Source organism: Dermacentor albipictus, chromosome 7 (assembly GCF_038994185.2).
Source record: "Dermacentor albipictus isolate Rhodes 1998 colony chromosome 7, USDA_Dalb.pri_finalv2, whole genome shotgun sequence".
Classification (NCBI taxonomy): Eukaryota; Metazoa; Arthropoda; class Arachnida; order Ixodida; family Ixodidae; genus Dermacentor; species Dermacentor albipictus.
Window position 1 is genome coordinate 78,420,744 of NC_091827.1, and position 22,821 is coordinate 78,443,564.

At 46.5% G+C, this 22,821-nt stretch overlaps 1 protein-coding gene across 1 annotated transcript; it reads left to right on the forward strand.

The window, feature by feature from the left end:
• The first annotated feature begins 975 nt into the window (after window positions 1-975).
• On the forward strand, window positions 976-21,859 carry LOC135899012 (uncharacterized). Its single transcript, XM_065428263.2, has 5 exons — window positions 976-1,123; window positions 17,245-17,282; window positions 18,109-18,180; window positions 18,970-19,182; window positions 21,763-21,859. Exons 1-5 carry the CDS (start codon window positions 1,090-1,092, stop codon window positions 21,781-21,783), a joined length of 378 nt encoding a protein of 125 aa, XP_065284335.1. The 5' UTR covers window positions 976-1,089; the 3' UTR covers window positions 21,784-21,859.
• The last annotated feature ends 962 nt before the right edge of the window (window positions 21,860-22,821 follow it).

A 22,821-nucleotide genomic window follows, 5' to 3' on the forward strand; every position in this document is an offset into this window, starting at 1 on the left:
ACAGGACATAAAATTGTGAACACGCTTTCATTTTAATTCTTCTTGTTAGATTAGAAATTCTCGCTAAGAAAATCCTGGCTGTCAACATTACCGGGCACTAGTGGTGCACCTATTTATATATGTGTCGTGTAATGTAATGGAACACTGGCTTATTGGCCTTACCAAGTACAATACTTCACGTGGGGTAAGTAGGATTTGACTGCTTTCAGCCTTTCTAAATTGGTAGTACGAGCCTTGGAAATAGCCTTGTGTCACTGTCGCTTCCATTTGTCTCACGACCATAGTGTTTTGAAACCAATAATAATATCAGATTTATTAGTTTATAGAAATTACGTTGCTGTATACCCGCGTGAAAAATACTTCGATGTGGAAATATCCTAGATTTTCAGAGTTTTGCAGGAATCTCAATCACCCGCCATGACATGTTTGGCGTTGACAACAAAAATACCTGCACAGTTGGAGCGTTCGCGTTCAGCTTCCATAGTATTTTTTTGTTAGGAATTCCTCATTTGCGTTGTTTGTGCACTACATGCAAGAAGAAGAAATGGGAATAGAAGAGACGGAAAATTTGCATGCGACAGCTGGGTAATACCCATCTGCCTTTACAGGAAAATGTTGCCAAGGAGGCAAGCGTAGATTTATAGTAACGTAAAGTAGCTGTGGAAAGTCTCGTTGAGAAGGTAATGTATTTTATGGCGATTTGTTGAAGGCACAGCACAAAAAAAAGTTTGATGTGTCACTTACGGCTGGGAAATTTAATTTCACGTTTATGGACTGTTCACTCTCGCTAGACAAGCACATTTCTTTGGAAGCCTGCAGAGAACCGCAAGACGCGCCGCTGAAATCATTCATCGCTCATCACCGCGCGAAAAGCAATTACGAGGCTGCTCGCGCGCGCGGAACCAGTTGCTTGCGTGCAGGCAAGCTCGAGTTCGTTACTCCGAACTGAAGTTTCTGGCCTCTAAAAGAAATGCAGCCACGTGCAATAAGTCTCGCAAGTGAGCGGTAAGTATTTAGGGCTCTCCTTCCGGCCGTACAGCTGAGCCCCTTCCAACGATCACCGCGGCCTGCCGTGAACCCTGAGAAACGATGTGGTGTAGGCTTGTGTTGGCCCTCTTTGCATGTAAGTGAATTTCTTTCTTAACGTTGACCGTTATCGAGTTTGGCGACTACAAAGATTATGCTTACAATGTGAATATGCGTCCGTTGTGTTGTAATAGTTATGTGAAAAAGAAAAGCAAACACATAGGGGGCACTAAGAGCTGGGACACTGTAGTGAGTACGTTGTATAAACCTTCATAGATAAAGCAAAGTGGTCCCCGCGTATCTCCTGTGCATTGTATGTTTTTTTTACCGTCCGAGATCGTGATGATGACGTGGTAACTTGAATACAAGGGTAGTTAAATCATTTTTATTATTAGTCGCCATATCCTTATTCACCTCTGATGCTCGACCCCGCCACGTAGCCTAAAACGTCCTGAAATAATATAACAAACCGCGAGTAACTTGTTTCACATCGGTAAGCTGCGCCTACAGTAGATTTATTTGTCACATGCTGCAATGGGTTTAATTTGTTGCTTAAAATCACTATCAAATCATTAACATGGCTTATGAACGAATGGGTGCTATAGAGACTTCTCATGCATCTTGAAGTGATTCAGACCTGTGGCAGTAAGATTCGGCGGCACTGGGCGATTCTTCCGCGACATGTATTTCAACAAGTTGATTCAACTGGTATGTAAAAGAATATAGGCGAGTTCATTAAACAATTTCAAGTCAGATGATCTGGCCATTATAGTCGACGTAATGCGATTAACAGCAAATCAATTTACGACACACGAAAGTGCCAACGCCAAAACACGCCATTCACGATGCCCACTACGTAGCCGGGTTCATCACTCTCGCTTTCAACAGTACACGATCGGCTATCTATTGGCAGCACCACTAAACCCGTGCGCTACGTGCGTGCAAATTTTCATTCAGGCAAGTCGTCTAAACGTATTTAACGCGGAGCACATTCTGCTTCGTACAACCTCAATTTTAAAAACCCTTTGCTGTCATTGAGGCATTTACCCGGCGGCACTAAGGTCCCCTACTTCCGAGGGCATGAACTTGGGAAGGGTAGAGGCAGGGAAGGAGGCTGACGACGACCGACCCCGCCAGAGACAGCAGCCACCAGTCTGTACGTGCAACCACGTTCCACACATATTTCGTCCCACCATATCGCTATTAAAAAAAGGACAATAGTTGTTTGACTAGCGTGGCCACAAATGCAGCAAGAGGTGGTACCGGGAACGGTTGGGACCTACAATAGAACTGGAACCATAACAACACCGGCCTTAGGCATATGACACTAAACAAAAGAGAAAAAGAAAACAAAGACATGTAAGCGAGTTCTCAGACAATATAAAAAGAAAATGTGGTTTAATAATTGTTGTTCTTTAGAAAAACAATACTTCCGCAGAACCTATGTCGCGATGAGTGTCGACAGTAGTGCCTTTAGCATTGAATCAACGGCCGCCCTCAAACTTACGTATGAGGCAGGCACTTCAGCAGGACTCTGCTTTCGCGCTTGTGATGATGTCGATTATCTTTTGGCATCCTCTTTGAAATGGGGCGATGACAAATTGTCACCACAATGTTCACCTAACAGCCCTCGATGCCATCTAGCGGAACCGCCACGAAGCCCTTGCGTGGCCTTCGAAATGGAAGGCGCACCGGCACGTGCGAATGCTGAGAAACGCGTCATGGGGCGACGGGGCTCCTCTATCGTGCTTTTTTATGGACACGCTGCGCCATCGAACGGCAGTCCCGAGACGTTCGAGCGTGTCTTCAGAGACAAGAAGCCCCGCACGTCGGTGTTTATGAAACGCTGAGAAATGTTCCTTCTCTTGCCGCCCACCCAACCGAACATACTCAGTTTCCCAAGTTGGCTAGAGGTTCATTCAAGAGCGGCGTTCCCCCAGTGGATTCTTGGACCAACTGGCTAAAGCGTTGGAGTGAAAGACATTCATCGAAAAGCGGCACATACTCATTGCATTCGTGGTGTCGACGGTTAAAGCATCGGGTTGCTGTGTATGAGGAATTCTTGTGACGTGGCTTTAACTATGCCAAGCATCGAATAAGCGTAAAATATTGTTTTTTCAGACTAGTTTTGTACTTTTCCAATGGCACATATCTAGTTACCCAACTTGGCATCACAGGTGTTCATTGATGTCCAGCACAGACCGAGTGGCCGATACGAGTGTTCCAAGATGGCATTAAAGTACAGCATCTACATAGATCTATGTGGGCGTGAAAGAAGTTAATTTAAGAGAGACACGTATGTACAGATTTCCACATAATTAGTTACCTATGTTATTCCAATGGTTAGTTCGAAACGCAGCTCTCTCGACGTAGCAGCGCGGTGCCCTACAAATTCTGCCATGGACTAACAGGGATCAAAGTAGGAGGGAAACCAGTTGGATATATATATATATATATATATATATATATATATATATATATATATATATATATTGTGAGCATTATTCATACGCTTCATATTCTCACCTGTACATACTCATCATCACCGTTTTGGGGCCTGGTGGTGGGGCTCTGTCTCGAGAGAATAAAGGAGAGACTGGCTGCCTAAACCTCGTCTCACAAGTGGTGGAGTGTGCTGTCCGGTCCCTTCGCCCTCTCGCTCCCGGTCTCTCTCCAGCTTCACCTACGCTACATCCCTGGAGCTCCGCTCGGGTCGCCGCCTCTACCTACTGCACTCGACCATGTCGCAAGACCAGCAGACCAGTACCTCGACATCCACCTTGCCGACTCCTGCGGGAACCCCTTCTTGGACAGTCACCACCCCTCAGAAGGATCCACCGGTATTTGCTGGACTTCGCGTTTCCCGCGTCGTCACTCTCCATCACCGATGCGGCGCTCTTCTTCCCCTCTACGACCGGCTACTTCGTCCTCCGATCACCGCCCGGAAAACTAAATGGTGCAGCTTCAGGAGGGGAAGCTGCATCTTTTGGACAACGTGAAATGCCTCCGGAGCGCCCGTCAAATGTACTTTTGGTGTTTGTTGAAGGTGTCCGAATCGAAGCCTTGGTTGACACAGGTGCATCGCTTTCCGTTATTAGTGCTGACTTGTGTTCTCGATTGCGAAAAGTGAAGACACCGTATAATGGCCCTCCCCTTCGTTGTGCTAATGCAGTTCTTGTTCAGCCCTCCAGTGTTTGCACTGCGCGCGTTTTCATTGATAGCATCCTCCACCACATTCAGTTCGTCGTGCTGTCTTCGTGCACTTACGCGATGATTTTGGGATGGGACTTCCTGTCCTCCGCCTCAGCTTTAATCTCTTGCCGTCAGCGAACTATTCATATGACAGACACTGAATCTGCCTCCTCTGTCAACGATCACAGCCTGCGTTTTGTCACGTCTACCGACTGTTTCATTCCCGCGGGCACTGAGCATATTCTGACGCTGACTTCCGACACTATTATTGATGGTGATGTGTTCCTTGCACCGAGTGGTTACTGCATTTCTGGTGGGCTTAGCCTTACTCCTAGCCTAGTACGGTTTCAGGACGGCAGAGCCTCAGTCGCTGTTCATAACCCTACTTCTTCGCCAGTTGTGCTCTCCCAGGGCTCTACTGTGACATGCTTTACTGACACCGAACCTCTTTCGCTGGTACCGCTTCACACCGAATCACCACCTTTGTCTACCACAACTGACTATCACACTGCTGCCGCAGCTCTAACGGCTGCGATAAATCCCGATTTGACCACTGCGCAGAAAGAAGACCTTCTGGCACTCCTGCACAAACACAGAGCCTTATTTGACGTCCACTCCAAGCTTCTGGGGCGCACTTCCGTCGCAGTACATCGCATCGAAACCGAAGGCAGTTCGGTTGTACGCCGCCGCCCGTATCGCGTGTCTTCCGCAGAACGGAAAATCATTGCGGATAACGTTGATGACATGCTCAAAAGAGACATCATTCGGCCATCCTCCAGTTCTTGGTCGTCTCCTGTCGTGCTGGTTCGCAAGAAAGACGGCTCCGTACGATTCTGCGTCGATTATCGAGCCCTTAATAAGATCACGCGCAAAGACGTATATCCGATGCCAAGAATTGACGATGCCATTGACTCCCTCCAGGGTGCAGAATATTTCTCTAGTCTAGACCTCACTCACCTCGCCTCGTGTCAACGTTCTGACCCCTACTGCGACAGCATCATCCAACGCCTGTGCGGAACTACATCTGCACCAAATGCCAGATTACGTCGACAACTGCGACTATTTAAACTTGACAACGATGTGCTGTACCGCTACATATACAACTCCGACGGACACAGCTGGGTACCTATTCTTCCACGCTCGATGCGCACACAAGTGCTTGAAGCCTTGCACGACGACCCATCTGCTGGCCATTTGGGATTCCACAAAACATACCACCGCGTTAGGAGCCGTTTCTTTTGGCCAGGCATGTCTACCTTTGTGGCCAAGTACGTCGCTTCTTGCGTTCAGTGCCAACGGCGGAAACGACCGACTTCGCCTCCTGCTGGGCTTTTACAGCCCATCCCATGTCCCGAGACACCGTTTGCCATCGTTGGGATAGACCTAGTCGGCCCTCTGCCCATAACGCCAGCGGGTCATCGATGGGTCGTGACAGCTGTTGACCAGCTCACACGTTACGCAGAGACCGCTGCTCTACGCTCTAGTTCAGCCTCCGACGTCGCCACCTTCTTTCTAGATGCCATTGTGCTGCGCCATGGTGCCCCTCGTGTACTGTTAAGCGACCGCGGCAAGACTTTCATGTCAGCAATGCTCGCAGAAGTACTCGGAGCTTGTGGTACACTTCATAAGACGACATCCGCATATCACCCACAAACAAATGGCTTAACCGAGCGATTTCATCGCACACTGATAGACATGATATCGATGTATATCGGGCCAAACCACGATAATTGGGACAAACTTTTACCTTTCGTGACTTTTGCTCACAACACCGCTATCCAACGCACTACGGGATACTCACCTTTCTACCTAGTTTTCGGCCGTTCACCGACATTCACCATCGACGCCGCTTTCTTCAATGCTCCAACTAACACCTCAGACAGTACGCCCGAACAGTTCGTTTCGAGACTTGAGGAATGCCGTCAACGTGCTCGTTTCAACACAGAAGTCAGCCAGCAAGATCGCAAGCAACGTTACGACATCTCTCGTCGCGACGTCTCCTTTCGTCCCGGAGAAGTGCTTCTTTGGACGCCTATTCGTGCACCCGGTTTGTGCGAGAAGTTTGAATCCCGCTTTCTTGGACCCTATATTATTAACGAACAAACATCCCCCGTGAACTATCGCGTTACTCCCGTAGACGTTTCTTCCGACCATCGTTGTCGTGGTTCGGAGATCGTTCACGTTTCGCGCCTAAAACGATTCGTTCGGCGTTCCCCTCCTGGCTAAGTCGCGGCCTGGCTGGCCGCTTGCGCGTGCGGGGCAATTAGTGTGAGCATTATTCATACGCTTCATATTCTCACCTGTACATACTCATCATCACCGTTTTGGGGCCTGGTGGTGGGGCTCTGTCTCGAGAGAATAAAGGAGAGACTGGCTGCCTAAACCTCGTCTCACAACATATATATATATATATATATATATATATATATATATATATATATATATATATATATATATATATATATATATATATATATATATATACACACAGATAGCGGCGAAACTTATCCCACGATAAAGGTGGACGTAAAGCGCTTAGAATATAGCGAAACAACGTATTGCCACCATCGAAACGCGTGAGGTGAGATATGCGGCCTATGCTTCAGCGGGATTCCTCTTTGGCGTTTCTAGCTCCGCCGCCGCATAGCCTGCACCTAGCCTAAGCAATGCTTGCCGGGCCAGTGCGTGAGAACGCTTAGAAGGACGTCATGCAGCACTCGAGCGCCCCTCTCGCGCTTCATTATGGATACGCTACGCCATCTAGTAGCACTGCCGAGCAATCCACGCGTTACCTCCGAGACGAGAAGCGTGGCGCACCAATGCTTACGAATGGTGGGAATCATTTCCTCACTTGGCGCGCTCTAAGGGGCACATACTCATAGACCCAAGTGGGCGAGAGAGAGAGAGACTTTTATTCTCTTAAACCATTTACGTGCATTGGTCGGATCCCTTTAGTCCAAGGCCCCGCTGGCCTCGGCCGCCCGCTTGACCTATCTTATGAACGACTGTTGACCCGACAGGTCTGAGCTGGTTAGCTATGCCTCCCATTGCTCCATTGTGTGGTGTGTTTTATCAAACGGGTATGATTCACATTCGCATGTAATGTGCTGTAGTGTTGGTATGCCGCCGCAACACGGTAGTCGGGCCTGTAGCGAGTGGTAAACAGGGCATTTTGTAATTTAACTTGGGGTATACCCTGGTCTGATGTTTGTGCAAGCTGGCGGCTTCCTCTCCACTGAGTTGTGGGTGAGGGGAGTGTATTTTTTTCTGATTGCACGCTGATGAGCGAGAATCTCCCGGGCATTCGGTGGATTGGGGCTATTATACAGAGGCTACCTGAGACCGTCCCAGTCGAGTTGGCCCTGTTGATAACACCTCGGGCTAGCAAATCGGTCAGTTCGTTCCCCTCAAGGCTTGTGTGACCTGGGCACCACACGATCCAGTGGTTGTGGGCTATCTTCGTTGGTAATATTGAGTGACATGTTTTGGTCACGTGGCCCGTGAGAAGCACGCGACATGCTTCTTGTCAGTCTGTTAATATGGTGACGCTCTTTTGCGTGCGTTCCTCATGAGCCATTGCCACGGCGAAAGTTTCTGCAGCCGCCGGAGTACCTGCCCTGGCGAATGCCGTAAATTGTTGCGATGCTTTCGTGTCGACTATTAAATTAAATTAACGGGTTTTACATGCCAAAACCACTTTCCGATTATGAGGCACGCCGTAGTGGGCGACTCCGGAAATTTCTACCGCCTGGGGTTCTTAAATGTGCACCTAAATCTAAGTACACGTATCGAATTGCCGCCGCCGTGGCCGGGATTCGATCCCGCGACCTCGTGCTCAGCAGCCTAACACCATAGCCACTGAGCAACCACGGCGGGTGAATTCGTGTCGACTATTGCCACTGCGTACCTCCTGACGTTCTTTTGGGGATCACTGGCGTTCGAGTGTACGTTCGAATGCACGGCTGTGTCCGTGTATATTGTATTGTACGTGGGAGTATTTTCATATATTGTTCTAATATGTTGTGCGCGTGCTTTTCGCCTTGCTTTATTGTGTTCCGGGTGCATGTTTTTGGGTATGGGGGCCACTGCTATTCGAGCTCGTGCTGAGGTCAGTAGTGGTAATACGTGTTCGCTGATAAATTGTGGGTGTGGGTAAATACGTGCCCTTGTCAGTAGGGCCCGCCCTGCGTGAGTGTAGCTCAAGCGTTCCTTCTGAGAGATTAGTGTGGCATGTTTTAGCTCTTCGAATGTGTTGTGCACTCCTAAGGCTAGCAGGCGCTCTGTGGACGTCCCCTTGGGTAGTCCGAGGGCCGCTTTGTATGTTGATCTTATTATGATGTCGACCTGCCTCTCCTGCTCATGACTAAACAAATGGTAGGGCAGGCCGTACATGACTGGGCTTATCACTAGTGCTTGGACGAGCCTCAGCGTGTCGTGTTCTTGCATGCCAGCTTTCCGATAAGTTACGCGACATATCATTTGTGCAATGTTACTTGTGGTGGTTTTCAGTGTTCTGATGGTGTGGGATGCTTTACCGCTACTTTGGAGCCAGAAACCCATGATACGCATCGCCATAACTTCTTGGACCGTGTGTCCTTGCACAACGATGTTGACAGGTCCGTTGGATATGTAGCCCCTCGAGTGTAGCCGAAAGGCCTGTGATTTTTCGGGGGCCAATTATAGGCCACTGCTCCTCGAGAATTTATCTGCTGCCTCGGCTGCTTGCTGTAGTACATGTTATTTGTGTTCCAGAGGGCCCCTTGCTACCCACAGCTTTATGTCGTCCGCGTACAGTGTGTAACCCAAATCGGTGATTTTGTCCAGCTGTCGCGCCAGGCGACAAATCGCTACATTCAACAGCAAAGATGAGATTATTGCCCCTTGGGGTGCTCCTCTGCTGGGCATCTTGAACGTTTAGGAAGCGGTTCGACCGATTCCTATTGTGGCGGTGCGGTTGGCGAGAAAAGCCCGCACGTTGTTGTACGTTCGTTCTCCGCATCCCGTCAATTCGATTTCCTCCAATATTGTTTTGTGCGAAACGTTATCAAATGCTCCCATGAGGTCTAGTGCGAGCACTAGTCTTTCCTCTCCGCGGGCGATGCTAGCTATAACTTCTTCTCTGATCAGTAACAATGCGCCTTGACAGGATAGCCCCATACGGAACACTTTCGTCGTGTGTGGAAACAATCTTATTTCTTCAAGGTACCGCTGCAGTCTTACTTGTACTACTCGTTTGCACAGTATACCCGCGCAAGAGGCGAGAGAAATGGACCTCAGAGCGTCTATTGAGGGGATCTTTTTAGACTTGGGGATCATGATAATTTTAGCGTGTTTCCATTTCGGGGGCAATTGGCCGTTGGGCCAGCTCTCGCCATTGATCAGTTCTGTGATTCTAGTCAGGACTCTAGCCTCCAGGTTCTGAAGCATCGCGTTCGTGATGGCACCAGGGCCAGGAGCCGAGTTCTTGGCGGCTGCTTGGGCTGCCTCAAAGACTTCTGCATATGTCAATGGTTCATCTAGTTTCGAATTGGCCTTTCCAAGGTATGGTCGCGTGTCGTTTGGGTCGTCTGTGTTTAGTGGTGGTCCTATATATCGTTCTTTAAATTTCTCTAGTAGTTCCGCGTCTGTACTTGGGAAAGTGTCCGATATGATTTGGAGTCGTTTGTTGCTTTCCGTGCGTGTGCTATCCGGGTCAAGCATTCCACGAAGGTTGCGCCATGTGCCAGCCGTTCCCAAGGTCCCCGAGAGGGACCCGCAGAACGTAGCCCACTCGCTTTTCGCTAATTCGGCTGCGTGTTGCGTTTGCTCCGCCAGAAGTGTTATGCAGGCACGTAGCTGTTTGTTCAGGCGTTGTTTTTTCCAACGCTTAACTAATGTGCGTCTTTTGTCCCGCAAGTTTACAAGGTGGGAATCTACCACGAGGTCCTACAGTGTCTTTGTGTGTTGACCGGATGAGTTTGTACATACTTCTATGTTGTCGGGAGCCTTTGATGCGTCGAGGTTCCTTTGGAGCTCACTGTATTTTGCCCACTCGGTTAATTTCGTTGTGCCAATCGTTCTACGTAATTTGGGGGTGGAGAGTGAACACTACGAATCAGATCATGATCAGTCCCCAAGTTTTGGTTTGGCGATGCCCACTGTGTGTTTTTTGATCTTTAGCGTGTACGCTCGATCGGGTGTTGTGTCCCTGCTCACGCTGTTACCTGTGCGTGTGGGCATGCCTATATGGTTTGCTGTCTGCATGCCGAGGTTCTCAACCGATTGCTCAAGTAGGGCTCCTTTAGGGGATGTGGATGCGTAGTCCCACATTGTATGTGGTGCGTTGAAAGCGCCCAATATCACCATCCGGTCTTTGGTGCCCGCTATGGTCGCTATTGCAGAGTGTCCGATAACATTTGGAGTAGGTACAGACCTTTGCTTTTGGGAGGGCTATAAGTGTATGTTATGATGCTGTCTGTTTTTCCTCTTTTACGCGGTAGCACGCTGATCGTTACGGTATTGGTTTCTCCGGGAAGTTGGGAGAGGAATATTATTTGTGCCGTGATTGTCTTGTTCGCCAGCGTGGCAACTTTAGGATTTTGGAGTTCGCTCATAACATAATAGCCCTGTAGTCGGGCCGGTTTGGGCCCAACCTCCTGAAGGCATATTATGTCGGGAGCTAGCGCCTTTCTAGCGAAGGATCGCCAGTTTCATTGCCAGATTTCTAATTGTTCCGGGTTGTTTGGTTTTGCTTTCCGTCTAACTGTGGTAGCCATGGTTCCCACACCTTATGTATACTTTTGACATCTCGGTGTCCGAGCCGTCTGTATCAATTATGCGGTTGGCCGTCTTGCTTTTGGCCGATCCGGCGCCGACTGCTATGGCGGGTTTCTTAGTAGTTGTGGTTTCGGCTGCTGTTTTTAGCTGCTTCGTCACTTGTTGTTTGTGCTTCTCGAATTGTACGAGAATTTGTGATTGGAAAGCGAGGTGCTTCTGATTCACGAGAGTTGTCATCTCGTGCATCAATGATTTAAAGGTTTCTGACAATAATAGTTGGATTTGTACCATTGCATGTGGCGCTTCGGTATTCGGTGTTTGCGGTGTTGGTGTTAGTAGTTTTGGTTCGCTACACGTGTGAGAGTGTTGGTATTTGAGGCGATTTGTGTCGGTTCTGCGGCGGATTGCCTACGATATAATTCGAGTTGCATTTTTGCCTGTGGGGCCTTCCTCTAGCTCCCTAATTTTCTCGTCGGATCGCTGTCGTTTGCCTGCCTCCTCTCGAAGTTGTACGCGTAGCTGCGCGTTTTACTGTTTAAGTATTTCGTAACCGGGATCCCGCTGGGTGTTTGGTGTTTGTGGCGGAGCCTTGGGAGATACAACCGTCGCACAGCTCACCCGAGGCTTTTGTGACAGCTGTTGCTGCCGGGACACTGGCTCTTGTGCGGCCCTAGACGGCTCCCTGGAGGGGCTCCTACTCCTTTTGCCATTAGGAGATGTGGATTTGTGGCGATGGCTGTCTTCCTCATCCTTTAAGCTGAACCATCGCGGTCTCTTCTGGCCCACTAGCGATTGGTGTTCTTGGAACGAATGTTTTTTTAGTTTCTGTGGGCATTGGTTGCTGCCAGTCTCGTGGCCTGCCGCCCCGCATGGCGCATTTGATCACACACTCATGTCAAAGGGTGGGGGAATGCTTCAGGCCGCATTTCTTGCAGATGTTGATCGGGTGGGGGCACACATCCGGTGGATGTCCCGCTTGGAAACAATCCGTGCATACTTGAACAGTGGGCTTGTATGAATAGAGTTACATCTCTCCTCTTATGTGATGAATACATTTGAGAAGGGAGCCACCTGTGAACGTGATCAGTGCCGCGGATGACTTGCCTAGCATCCCAGCTCGTTAGATTTGAACTCCGTGTGTCCGTACTCGCATGTTGGCTACTAAATGCCCCATGGGCATGTCCGCTGGAATGCCGTGAGCCACACCTCGATAGCCGCTGTCGGGGTAAGTTACATATGTGTTCAACTGGTGCACACGTCCGTTCAATTCGAGTTGCGTGATGCGGCGGAGTACGTTGGCGACTTCCGTGCTACTGACCGATAAAATTATAATGTTCGACACAGGGCGAGTGCGGAGGATGAAATCCACGCCTGTGATTCTCCCTCGCTTCGCGAGTACATCTTGAGTTCGAGATGGTCTGGGATTGGTTGGCTTGCCTTGAGAATGGCAGTCGCCAAGGTTGCTATTAGTACATCTTCGATTTTTAATCCTTTTGTTGCACGTATGATGATTTTTACATCATCGTTTGGTAGTGCTGGCAGGCACTTACGCTTTGGATGGTGGAAGCGATTTCCTTGATTGTCGGCCACACCTAATGGATGGTCGCCGCGTTCCCCTATGGCGAATTTTGCCCAACTTGGTGAGCCGCGTTGCTTCGGAGATTGGGCTTCCTTGCCTTTTTCGTTCTTCTTACGTTGTTTCTTGGCTCTTTGTAGAACTGCGCCAACTACCGTCAGTGCGGTCGGCATTTGTCGGGTCGGTTTCGATGAGGTCCTTGTCGAACTCGTGTTCCATCTCGGTGGATGAAGATTGTTCGTTATAATTGTTCGGTGAGTGCCTTGAGGTGAAGCACATTGGCGGCGGGGCTGTACCGGTAGCCGTCATTGGCTCCTGAGAGGCCTTCTGAGACATTTTCCGTATCGTTGAGGCGGCAGTGGTCTCACAGACCACGCCTAGGTGTAGCGAATGCCGTGCGTTTCTGTGAGCGTTCTTGCCGCGTTTGTTACCCGACGCAGCTGCGTCCACTTCGAATCTTCAAGCTTCGATATTGAGGTAAAAAATTCGCCTACCGGTTTGAAAATGATGCCCCGGTGCAGATGTCGTATCGGTGCAATCGATATGTTGGTTGTTGTCCTACGGTCATTGGAACGGGCGTGAATCGCGTTTCGGTGGAGCCGATGTGAGGCACGTCTGCTCCGTTGGGCCCCCCAACCTTTCCCCCACTAGAGAGGCATGGGAGGCAGCCCTACTCAATTGCTCGGCGCTGGAGTCCCAAAGGGCTCTAGTCCAACGGGCGCGGGTAGCAGCTTCGTCCAGTGGGGTCCCAGACTAAGAACTCCACCTATGTAAAGGGCCATGTTGTGCCTGCAAACTCTCAATCCGTTGAATAAACGTTTTTCATCCATCTCTCTGGCATCCCCAAGTGGGCAAGAGGTTTATTGGAGAGCGACACACACCCATTCCATTCATTGCGCAGCTGCGCTGGCGTGAAAGACGCCAGCTAATTCATAGGCTTCTAGTGCGATGGGTTGCTTACCTCGAGGAACCGTGGGGACGTTGGTTTGATTCCGCTCAGATTCGGAGAAACTTAAAGGATGTTTTTTTCTGCCGTTGTAGAGCAGCACATTCCGAATTGCACATACATGGTTACCCAAGTTTGTGTCCTTCATTGAAGAGCATCACACAAATAGTGCCACATACCCAGCGACGCAAGTCGGCGTTGAAGTGTTTTTTCAAAATGTAGTGCCGACCCAGTCCCTCATCTACACATGTGGGGATGAAGGATATTCGCTGAAGAGCGGTACGCATGTTCCCATTGGTGTACCTTGCTGGTGCGATGGCTGGTTTCAAATCCTTTTACTTCAGCACAGCAGCCTAATGAGGTAACCATTCGACCACGGACTACATAGTGATCCAGGTAGGCGGAAACACACTTAGTTACAAGCATCCGCAGATAGATAGATCGCCTCCGGAAAGTACGTGAAGCACCTAATGAGCTTTAACGCAAGAAAGTACAGATGATTTGACATTTAGCCCTCCCCAGTGCATCGAGTCGCGACTAGGGACTTTTGCTTGAAAGCCGGGACTGTTCCACTAAACTCGGGATGGTAGGTAGCCCTAAGTTCCACGTGCCCATTTAGCGATGTTGGCGTGAAAAAGGTTTGTTTCAGAGTGACGCACACTTACTGGTACATACCGAATGACCCAAGTGGCAGTCTAATACCCGTGTCACACGGGCGTTTGGAAGGCCTTCCAACCGATAGTCAGTTGACTCAAAGGTCAAGTTCGAGCTGCTACACGGGTGGTTTCGACGTCCGCAGAGTCAATTCTCTATCGGAGCACCTTACAACTCTATCGAAATCTCGATGGCCTTTGAGCAACGGAAACGGAAACAGTGCGAACATGCCATCTCGTTCACAGTGGGCTCGTACTATCGGTTGAAAAAAACAAATCAAATCAAAATGCTCTAAAAATACTATATATGAGTGTTATTAATTATTCAATGAAGTATTTTTGCTACTTGATATGCGCGATCTGCACATACTCTCGACAACAGCGACATGCAGCGACGCAAACGTTGCCGCAGTTTCGCTACTCAACAACTTAAAGGCTAAACATATATGTATGGCAATGTATAAACATTTCTTTAAATGCATACATAAACATAAAAGAAATTATAGTGCTCTTAAGTGGTTTTAATGTTGCTTAACTTTTCGGTACATGAAAACTAAAGTAAAGATCCGCAGCGCCACACAATTTTACGAGAAACGCCTGAGCCACTCAACGGCCTTTCGAAAGTGCCGTGTAGCAGCGCAACGACTCCTTTGACTCGATAGAGTTGTGACATTTCGAAGGCCGTCGACTGGAAGGCCTTCCAAATGTGCCCGTGTGACACAGGTATAAGAGGTTCATAAAAAGTGGTACTGAGCGCGTGTCACATGCCTAGAGACGCGAGTTGGCCTGACGCTTGGTTTTGAAGCCTGTTCTTGAGACCAGCAGCGCTCATCGCTATCCATTAGACCATTGACTACGTAGTGATCCAGTTTAGCAGGAAACTATTAGAGACAAACATAGATAGTCCGCGGAATGTGCGTGAAGTATCTTGAGAAAGCGAATTGCTTTAAAAGCAATCCTATTATTATTCAAATGCCATACCAACTTTTTTTAGTTCTATCATTTGGCTAAGTTATTTATACTAACAACTTTTTAGCGATTTACCTTCAAGCTCATATATACGTAGGGAAGTCTTCGTTATAATTTGTAACTAAGTAGATTTTTGGCAACAACATACTTTGCTCGCTTCACCTTTTTATATGAGATACATAAAAATGAATCATATATCACCACATAAATAACAAATGTCGCACAAGTGCCACAATCAGTTTCAGAAACATGTTAGAGATACTACTAATACACAATATGTGTTTATAGTGAACGGTTTTCGTTTTTCAAGTATAGTGCAAAGCTTCTCGAAATAAATATTTCGCCGATCGTAATATAAATTTTAACTTGACCAATAATCCTGTTTATTGTGACCGTTACCAGGCCTGCTTACATTTTACGACCCGTTAATAGCGCAACTTCCTACCTGAAATATATTTCCTCATTTGTGGGTCTTGAGGCCTTGCCTCTTTTATTTTTCTTACCTGTGTCAAGTTTGGAAAGATATTTCCATTACACCTGGAATTTTTTTGTAGCCCGCTATGGACGAAAAAGTCCTATATCAGTATCTTTTTGTTATAGGTTATCGGCGAAGGGGTTGAATGAGATAGTTACGTGTTGCGGTGGCTACTTTTGTGTTATTCTTCAATTTCACCTCACATTCCTTGGAAGTATAGGGATCAAATCATTTTTAATCGCTTCTCGATAACCAACTGTTCCATTGATGAGAAACAGAGAGAGAGAGAGAGAGAGACAAGAAGAAAAGGCAGAAAAGTGAACCAGGTGGTCACTCGGTTGACTGCCCTACACATGGGAAAGGGCAAAAAATAAAATTAAATTGTGGGGCCCTACCTTCCACAACCCCGATTTGATGTGGGCCTCTTTAACGTGCACCTAAATTAAAGTACAAGGGTGTTTTCATATTTCGACTCCATCGAAATGCAGCCGCCGCGGCGGGATTTGGTCCCGTGACCTTGTGCTTAGAAGCCGAACATCGTAGCCACTAAGCAACCACAGTAGGGGGGGGGGGGGCAGGCTAAATAGAGAGAGAGAAAGACAAAGAAAAATCGCACAAGACGATTGTGATACAAGCATATGCACCAAGATGGAAGATCCTGAATCACTGTTCTTGTCACGATGATCGCTCACAGAGCAGATTTTCCGCTGAAATCAAGAGACAACTACTTGTGATGTAGGAAAGTATAGCTCAAGCTATATAGACATTTCTGTGACACAGTACTAGGCAGTTTAGTGATGAAGCGTTTTTCCTTTCACTGAGTTTATTGTGATCATAGCTTTCCTCTTGACTTTTTCAATGCAGCAGAAATTCTAACAGAAACCCTTCACATTGAATATGCTCGTAGAAATCCGAAGAAGCATACATGAAAGTGGTAATACTTACATGGCTGTAAGTGGTATGTTCAAAAAGGGAATTAGTGTTGACAGACCTGACCGCTATAGTTAGCTCAGTGACGCGAATATCAGATAAAAAGCGTGGTCTTGAATGTGCGGGTCATTATCCTAGTTCAAGGTGTCAAGAGTATCTGCACGCATTACAAGAGAGCGAGGCAGGTGCAGGTTCTAGCGGGTCATAGCATATAATAGAAAGACATTATGAAACAAGATATGAACGAACAGATATCGTGAAAATGAGGAGTGGTTTCTTCTAAACACATTTGTTCGCTTGCCAGAACGCGTGATGCCTGCTCTACTCTGTTGTTTACATGACCCGCTTGTAAATTTAAGAATACGTGCAGCTGGCTGGTTCCTGGTTAAATTTAGTAATTTGCAATCTCTTGTTCCATGCTGAACTGGTTATGTGTCTTCGAATATAAAGATTGTAATAAGGTCTCATCGTCGTGTTCAGAGCTGTTCATGCCCTGATGTGCCTGTAGTATGACAAATAGGGTTCTAAGCTCCAGACAAACGGTCTGAAGGTATGTGTGTGTTCTGTTATCTTATATGGTCGAATAAAAAGCGAATGCAAATCATATGAACTGTGCATCCTTTTGGAAGGCTAAATTTTCAAATGTGATATGTTTCTTGAGCTCTTCAAAAGAATTCGAAAATATTCTAAACTTATTTTGTCTTTTCCTTGCATATTTTAGTCTTCACAGGCTTCACTGCAGTCAGAAGCCATATCCTGGTAAGCAACGCCTTATATTTGTGCACTACACTTGTCCAAGCAATTGTAACGGCCAGAATCATACTAGAGATGTACAATTTCTGGTATTTTAATTTAACTGTCAATGATGCTAACATCTTCGAACGTCAGGGGGTTCTAATTTGCTTTAATTTGCTAAGCCAATGGTATTCTCACTTCTGATAATTTAACCCAAAGGGTTAGCATAAATGTAGGAGTCAATTATCTGCCGCTGCCATATTTTGTCTTACCACTTTCCATGTTCTAACATTTTTAAAACCTGCCAACGCACACACGTACAACATATTGACAGGTAGTCGTGTAAATTGCGGAAAATTCATTATCGAATTTGTAGCGAGGCCTCATACTTAACAAAAATGAAACTAAGAGTTTGATTCTAGCGCTGCAAAAGCAGATTGCTTTTGGCGCCTACGATAAACGATGAAAGTCCCCCATAACTAAAGTCACATGACAAGAATTTCTTAGTGTGCCATTCTGTTGTACTGCTGAACAGGACCTGGTACCTGATACGGTCAATTTCCTTGTCAAAAATGAGGCCCTATTAACTAGCTTAGTCATGGCTCCATTCTTGACCGGCTCAGAGTTGATTTCCGAGACCCAGTCATTCGCCGCAGTAGGAACACCACTATGACAACAGAATCCCAAAACGAATTTCTCTATAGTATAGAATTGTTGGTTAAGAGACGATTGAAATTAGTATAATGGGCATAAGTATAAGTTTATTAGGAAAAGCCAGTCGGCTTCTAAGTCAAAACTATCCGAGACGCGAACTACGCAGTGAAGCATTAAATTTTTTTTTCTGTTCTAGATACCCGGTGGCGGCTACTTCCCAGACACGGGAATGAAGAAAGTCTCCAGCCAGAGCTTCTGGACACATGGGGTGAGGATGTTCACTTGCCGGTCTCTTCAATGCGATAACTGCGGCATACTGCCACTGGCCGCGCTTCGCCGCCGTCACTGGCACTGTTGGCGCTGCTGTCCGATCGTCGCGTTGTCCCGATATCGAACGGTACTCGCAAGGTCCGCACATGCAGGATTAGGTTCCTTGTGCGCGCCGTGCCTATGGCTGCAAGACGAATCCACGAGGCCGCACTGTCACGCTCCGCTGAGTCGGCCTGGTCAGAGCCAGAATAGCATTCTGGCTTCCGCTGCTAGCATGATCGTTGTGTGCGCATGCATTAGCGCTCTTGCTGAGAAGTTGCGCTCATACCACGCCGTGGTGCACGCACTGATCTGAGAGAAGCGAACTGCAAACGTGGTGCAAAATATGTCTGATCTTTTGGTGCATTACACCAGTGGCCCATAAACTGGTCTGAGTGGAGCGGACATTACACGTTAGGCTAGATCAGATCTTTTCAGCGGGCGCTTAAGGACACTGACAGCTTTATCGTCTGCGTGATTTCTCGCACAATCCATGAGTGAAGGCGGGAACACACACATTGCCGGCGTTCCTCGTCAAGCGAGAATTAGAGCGAGCCTGGTTTTTGCTTGAGCTCTGCTCCGGCGGCAGTGGGTGTGAGTAGGCGCGAGTTGGAACGCGGGGGAGTGTGAGTGCGTATCGTGAAGAAGTAAATGTTGATGAGGGAGCTTAACTTGCTCAGCCGATCTATATTAGCGCAGGGTGGTTTTAGGATGGCATCCTGCCACTTGCTAAGCTTCCCTTGCGCAGGGTGGCGGAGGATTCATCAGTCCAGGCATCATTGGGGGAGGAGCGGCTGGCGGAATAGCAGGTGGTGTCATCGGTGGTGCAGCAGGTGGTGTGGCAGGTGGCGTCATCGGTGGTGCAGCAGGTGGCGTGGCAAGTGGTGTCGGCGGTAGCTTGGCTGGCGGCGTTGTTGGAGGAATAAAGTCGTTTAATAACTGGCCGCAACAACAACAGTTGGTATGAAATGCCTGCGATGCTATTTTTCTTATGGCCAGTAGCCTTTGATATGGCCATTATACTATGTAAAGAATTTCTGCCATATCTCTCCCCAGTATAGCTGCCTGGTTCTTTTCTTACTCCTCTCGATTAAGAAGCGCTTCTAATCGGTTTTATTCCTGTGATACCACAATGAGCAATAATCATTTACGGTGGTAAAGATAAGCATGTCTCTTTTGGTGTAATATCTTTTGGTGTAATATTTTCGTATAATATGCAACATTTCTGCAAACAGTGTGCAAGAAAGCTCAAAAGGCGAAAGGTAAAAAAGAGCGTGTAACAGAGCCTCTTTTGCATTAAACAACAAAAAATAAATGCCTCACGCAAACTACACACAAACTCATGGAACATTATCTAATATATCCTCTGAAGAATGGTACTCGAAAGACGTGGTTGCAGTGGGCGTCGCCGCATGACACGGCACGGTTTGACCTAGCTTTGAGATATGTGATATTTTTTATCTGTACGTTTACTTGTAAAATACAGTGACCTCTAGCATAAGCAGATAACAGAGAGAGTGACGGAAGTATACAATTCAATACTATGAGTGCGTACCACATTCTACTACATTGAAATCAGGCAGAGCACAAAAGAAGATTGATAAATATAGCAATGCCAACAAAAAGTGCAATAGATGGATTGCCAATTCCATCCGAAAACTGAGACGCAGTTCACTCGTGGATTTCTCTGTGCCTAGAATTCAAATCTTCAATCGTACGGGGAAACCATACCAGTGCGGGTTAGAAAGTTTCATACGCAGGGCGTTGTAGCTTGTAGTATACACTTGTCGGACAGGTGTTAAAGGGCAATAAAATTATTAGTTAAATTCATTTTCAGAATTATTATAAATGTGGACTTTAAGAATTGTATGGTAAATGTTAAGAACTAATTCCGCAACAAAACAACAGGAAAATAGTAGCGACCTGCGTCACCGAACCTAGAGCAGTCGTTAAAGATGAAACAGTTTTACTTCATCCATATAAACACAAAAAAAGGATGCTAACCTTTACTTCATATGCAAACAAAGTGGAATCAGCACTTTCCTTGAAGGATATATCCCAACAAACATGAAGAAAATGGGGAAGGAGTAAAGAGGAGGCGATAATGTTTGAAATTGATAGGCGTGCAATACAGCTGTAATGGAACCGATAGCCGAACATTATGCGGAGACCCGGTATTCAGGCAGGGCTTAGCTGCCGACTAAGCGTCTATTGAAACAAAGAATAGGCCTGCGTGAATAAAAGTATTCGTTCGTCGCAGCATTTTTAGATATATTAAAACTGCAGCATACATTCCTAAAGCTTGGAGTATTCCTCGTTTTATAAACTCTCCCATCGAGAATTTCGAAGGTAATGGCTCACAAGTTCACCATCTCTTTTGTCAGCTGCCCTGTTATGGGATGCAATGCATTCTAAGAATATATACAGTCGATTTCTCTCGGTGAACATAACGCAGCCAGGGATATAAAAAACTAGCACTGCACATATATTGTCTAACTTCTCGCTTAAAAGTCAACGCTCGTCAACTGCCGCAGCCTGTAGTTGAGATAGTACGATATTTTAGCGAACTGCGTGCGCCATGGTGTCAGCAGCGCCGTTCGTTGCAATTTCGCAATGACTTCACACCATTGAAATATAATATCGTTAACAATACACTTAGCTCAAACGTAAGCCTTTAGTATTTCGTATAATAATGTACTGTTTACTAATGTGTACTAAGCCGGTCTCCTCTGTGCATAACCATGAAGCGTGCGAGTCGCTCAGAATTGGCCATAAGAAAGATCCTGATTGGGAACCCATAAAGCGTAAAGCAAAAAAAAAAGATAGAAGAGGCATCTCTGCAATCGTGCAGGTTGGGCTATGTCTTCCATCTACAAGTGTCGTCAAGTTTACATAAACATGATCACTCATGCACTTGCGAAGTGCTCCGGAACAGTCACTTTTCTTGTGTGTATAAAAATTTAAAACGGCTGTCACAGTAGTTTTTTCCATAGTTATTTTTCAATACTTTTTCGAGAGCACTAATTCATTAAGGCATTAGGAGCAGCTGGCATCGTCTAAGAGACACTAACATCTGTTTCAATTAACATTGTTAACTCAATGCTTTTTCAGAACTGTGCGGTCTCCTACACGACTCGTATATTTTTGTGTTGCAATCCGAAGGTTGCTCACCGTGGGATTTCGACTTGTCCATAAACTGCATTGTTCAGCCTTGAAGTGAGAGGTGCTCTTCGGTCCGAGTGCTATGTTGTGGATGCCTTCAGTTCGTTCAATGATTTGATTCCACTGTCAATGCAAGAATCAGGATGCAGGCTGTGAGGTATATTGTATAGGGGGCGGCGAAGGAGTATATATATATATGTGTATATATATATATATATATATATATATATATATATATATATATATATATATATATATATATATATATATATATAATGAAATCGTTCACATTCTGGTAGTGGCATCAGTTTGGTTGTAAGAGCTTCTAAAGTGGTTCGTGCGTTGATTTTTATTTGCTTGTTTTTCTTGTGTCCAACAGCTACAACCGGTACTTGGATGATGCGGTTTCAGCAAGAGGAGTCCGTGAGAGGTCCCATGAATGTGATTAATGCACGGAAATACACTATGAAGTATAACGTTGTTTGTATCATTTTTGTGTATAACGTATGGCCATTTTACCGTTTTGGATACCTTGGTGCTGGAAAATTGACAAACGACGACACTGGTAACATTTCAGGCAGCGCAGTACGCAACCTGGCTGAATACATATCAGTATGACACTTACCCCTGTATTGGAAAATGCTTCTTAACTTGAAGCTGAAGGTTGACTTGATCTAAATGATTCCTGAAGCCAACGTGCCCATGGCACTCATCGCGTTTCCTTCGGCACGTTCACGACACATTTCATTTAGGCTGAGTCAAGCGTGGACACAAAGTTAACATGCATTTCTCAATACGGGGCTCGTCGCGTGTCGTTGGCGCCATGGCTGCCACCGTCGTCCTGCTGTAATTTATGTATTTATTTAGTCATACTGTTGGCCCGGAGGCCGTTACAGGGGTGGGGTACAGCACAGAAAATGAAAAAACATAATGTACATTATACACAATGCACACAAATTATACATAAAACACTGCTTTTGAGCATACATTCATAAAAAGAACCAGGAAACTAGTGAGAGCACAAATACAAAAGCAATATGCCGGGACAATAAACACAATCTGTGTTAATGTAACATAATGTACATAATTTTGTTTAGGGCATGATTTGCCTGAGATTGTTTTCAAATTTTGTAACGGTATCACATTGAATAATGGCTTTTGGTAATCTGTTCCATTCATTTATTGTTCTGGGGAAGAAAGAATTGGCGTATGCATTATTGTGCAGTTGAGATATCCGGAAATTATGTTCATGTGTACTTCTTGAGGTTCTGCCTTGTTTTGGTGCTAAATAGGGAGTAGTATTTATGTTGAAATGCCCTTTCCAAAGCAAAAAAAGAAACTTAAGTCTGGCTACATGGCGTCGCTCTGCTAGGGAGGGTAAGTTAAGTAATTGCAGCATTTCTGTAACAGAATCAGTTTGCGAGTAACGAGACAGAAT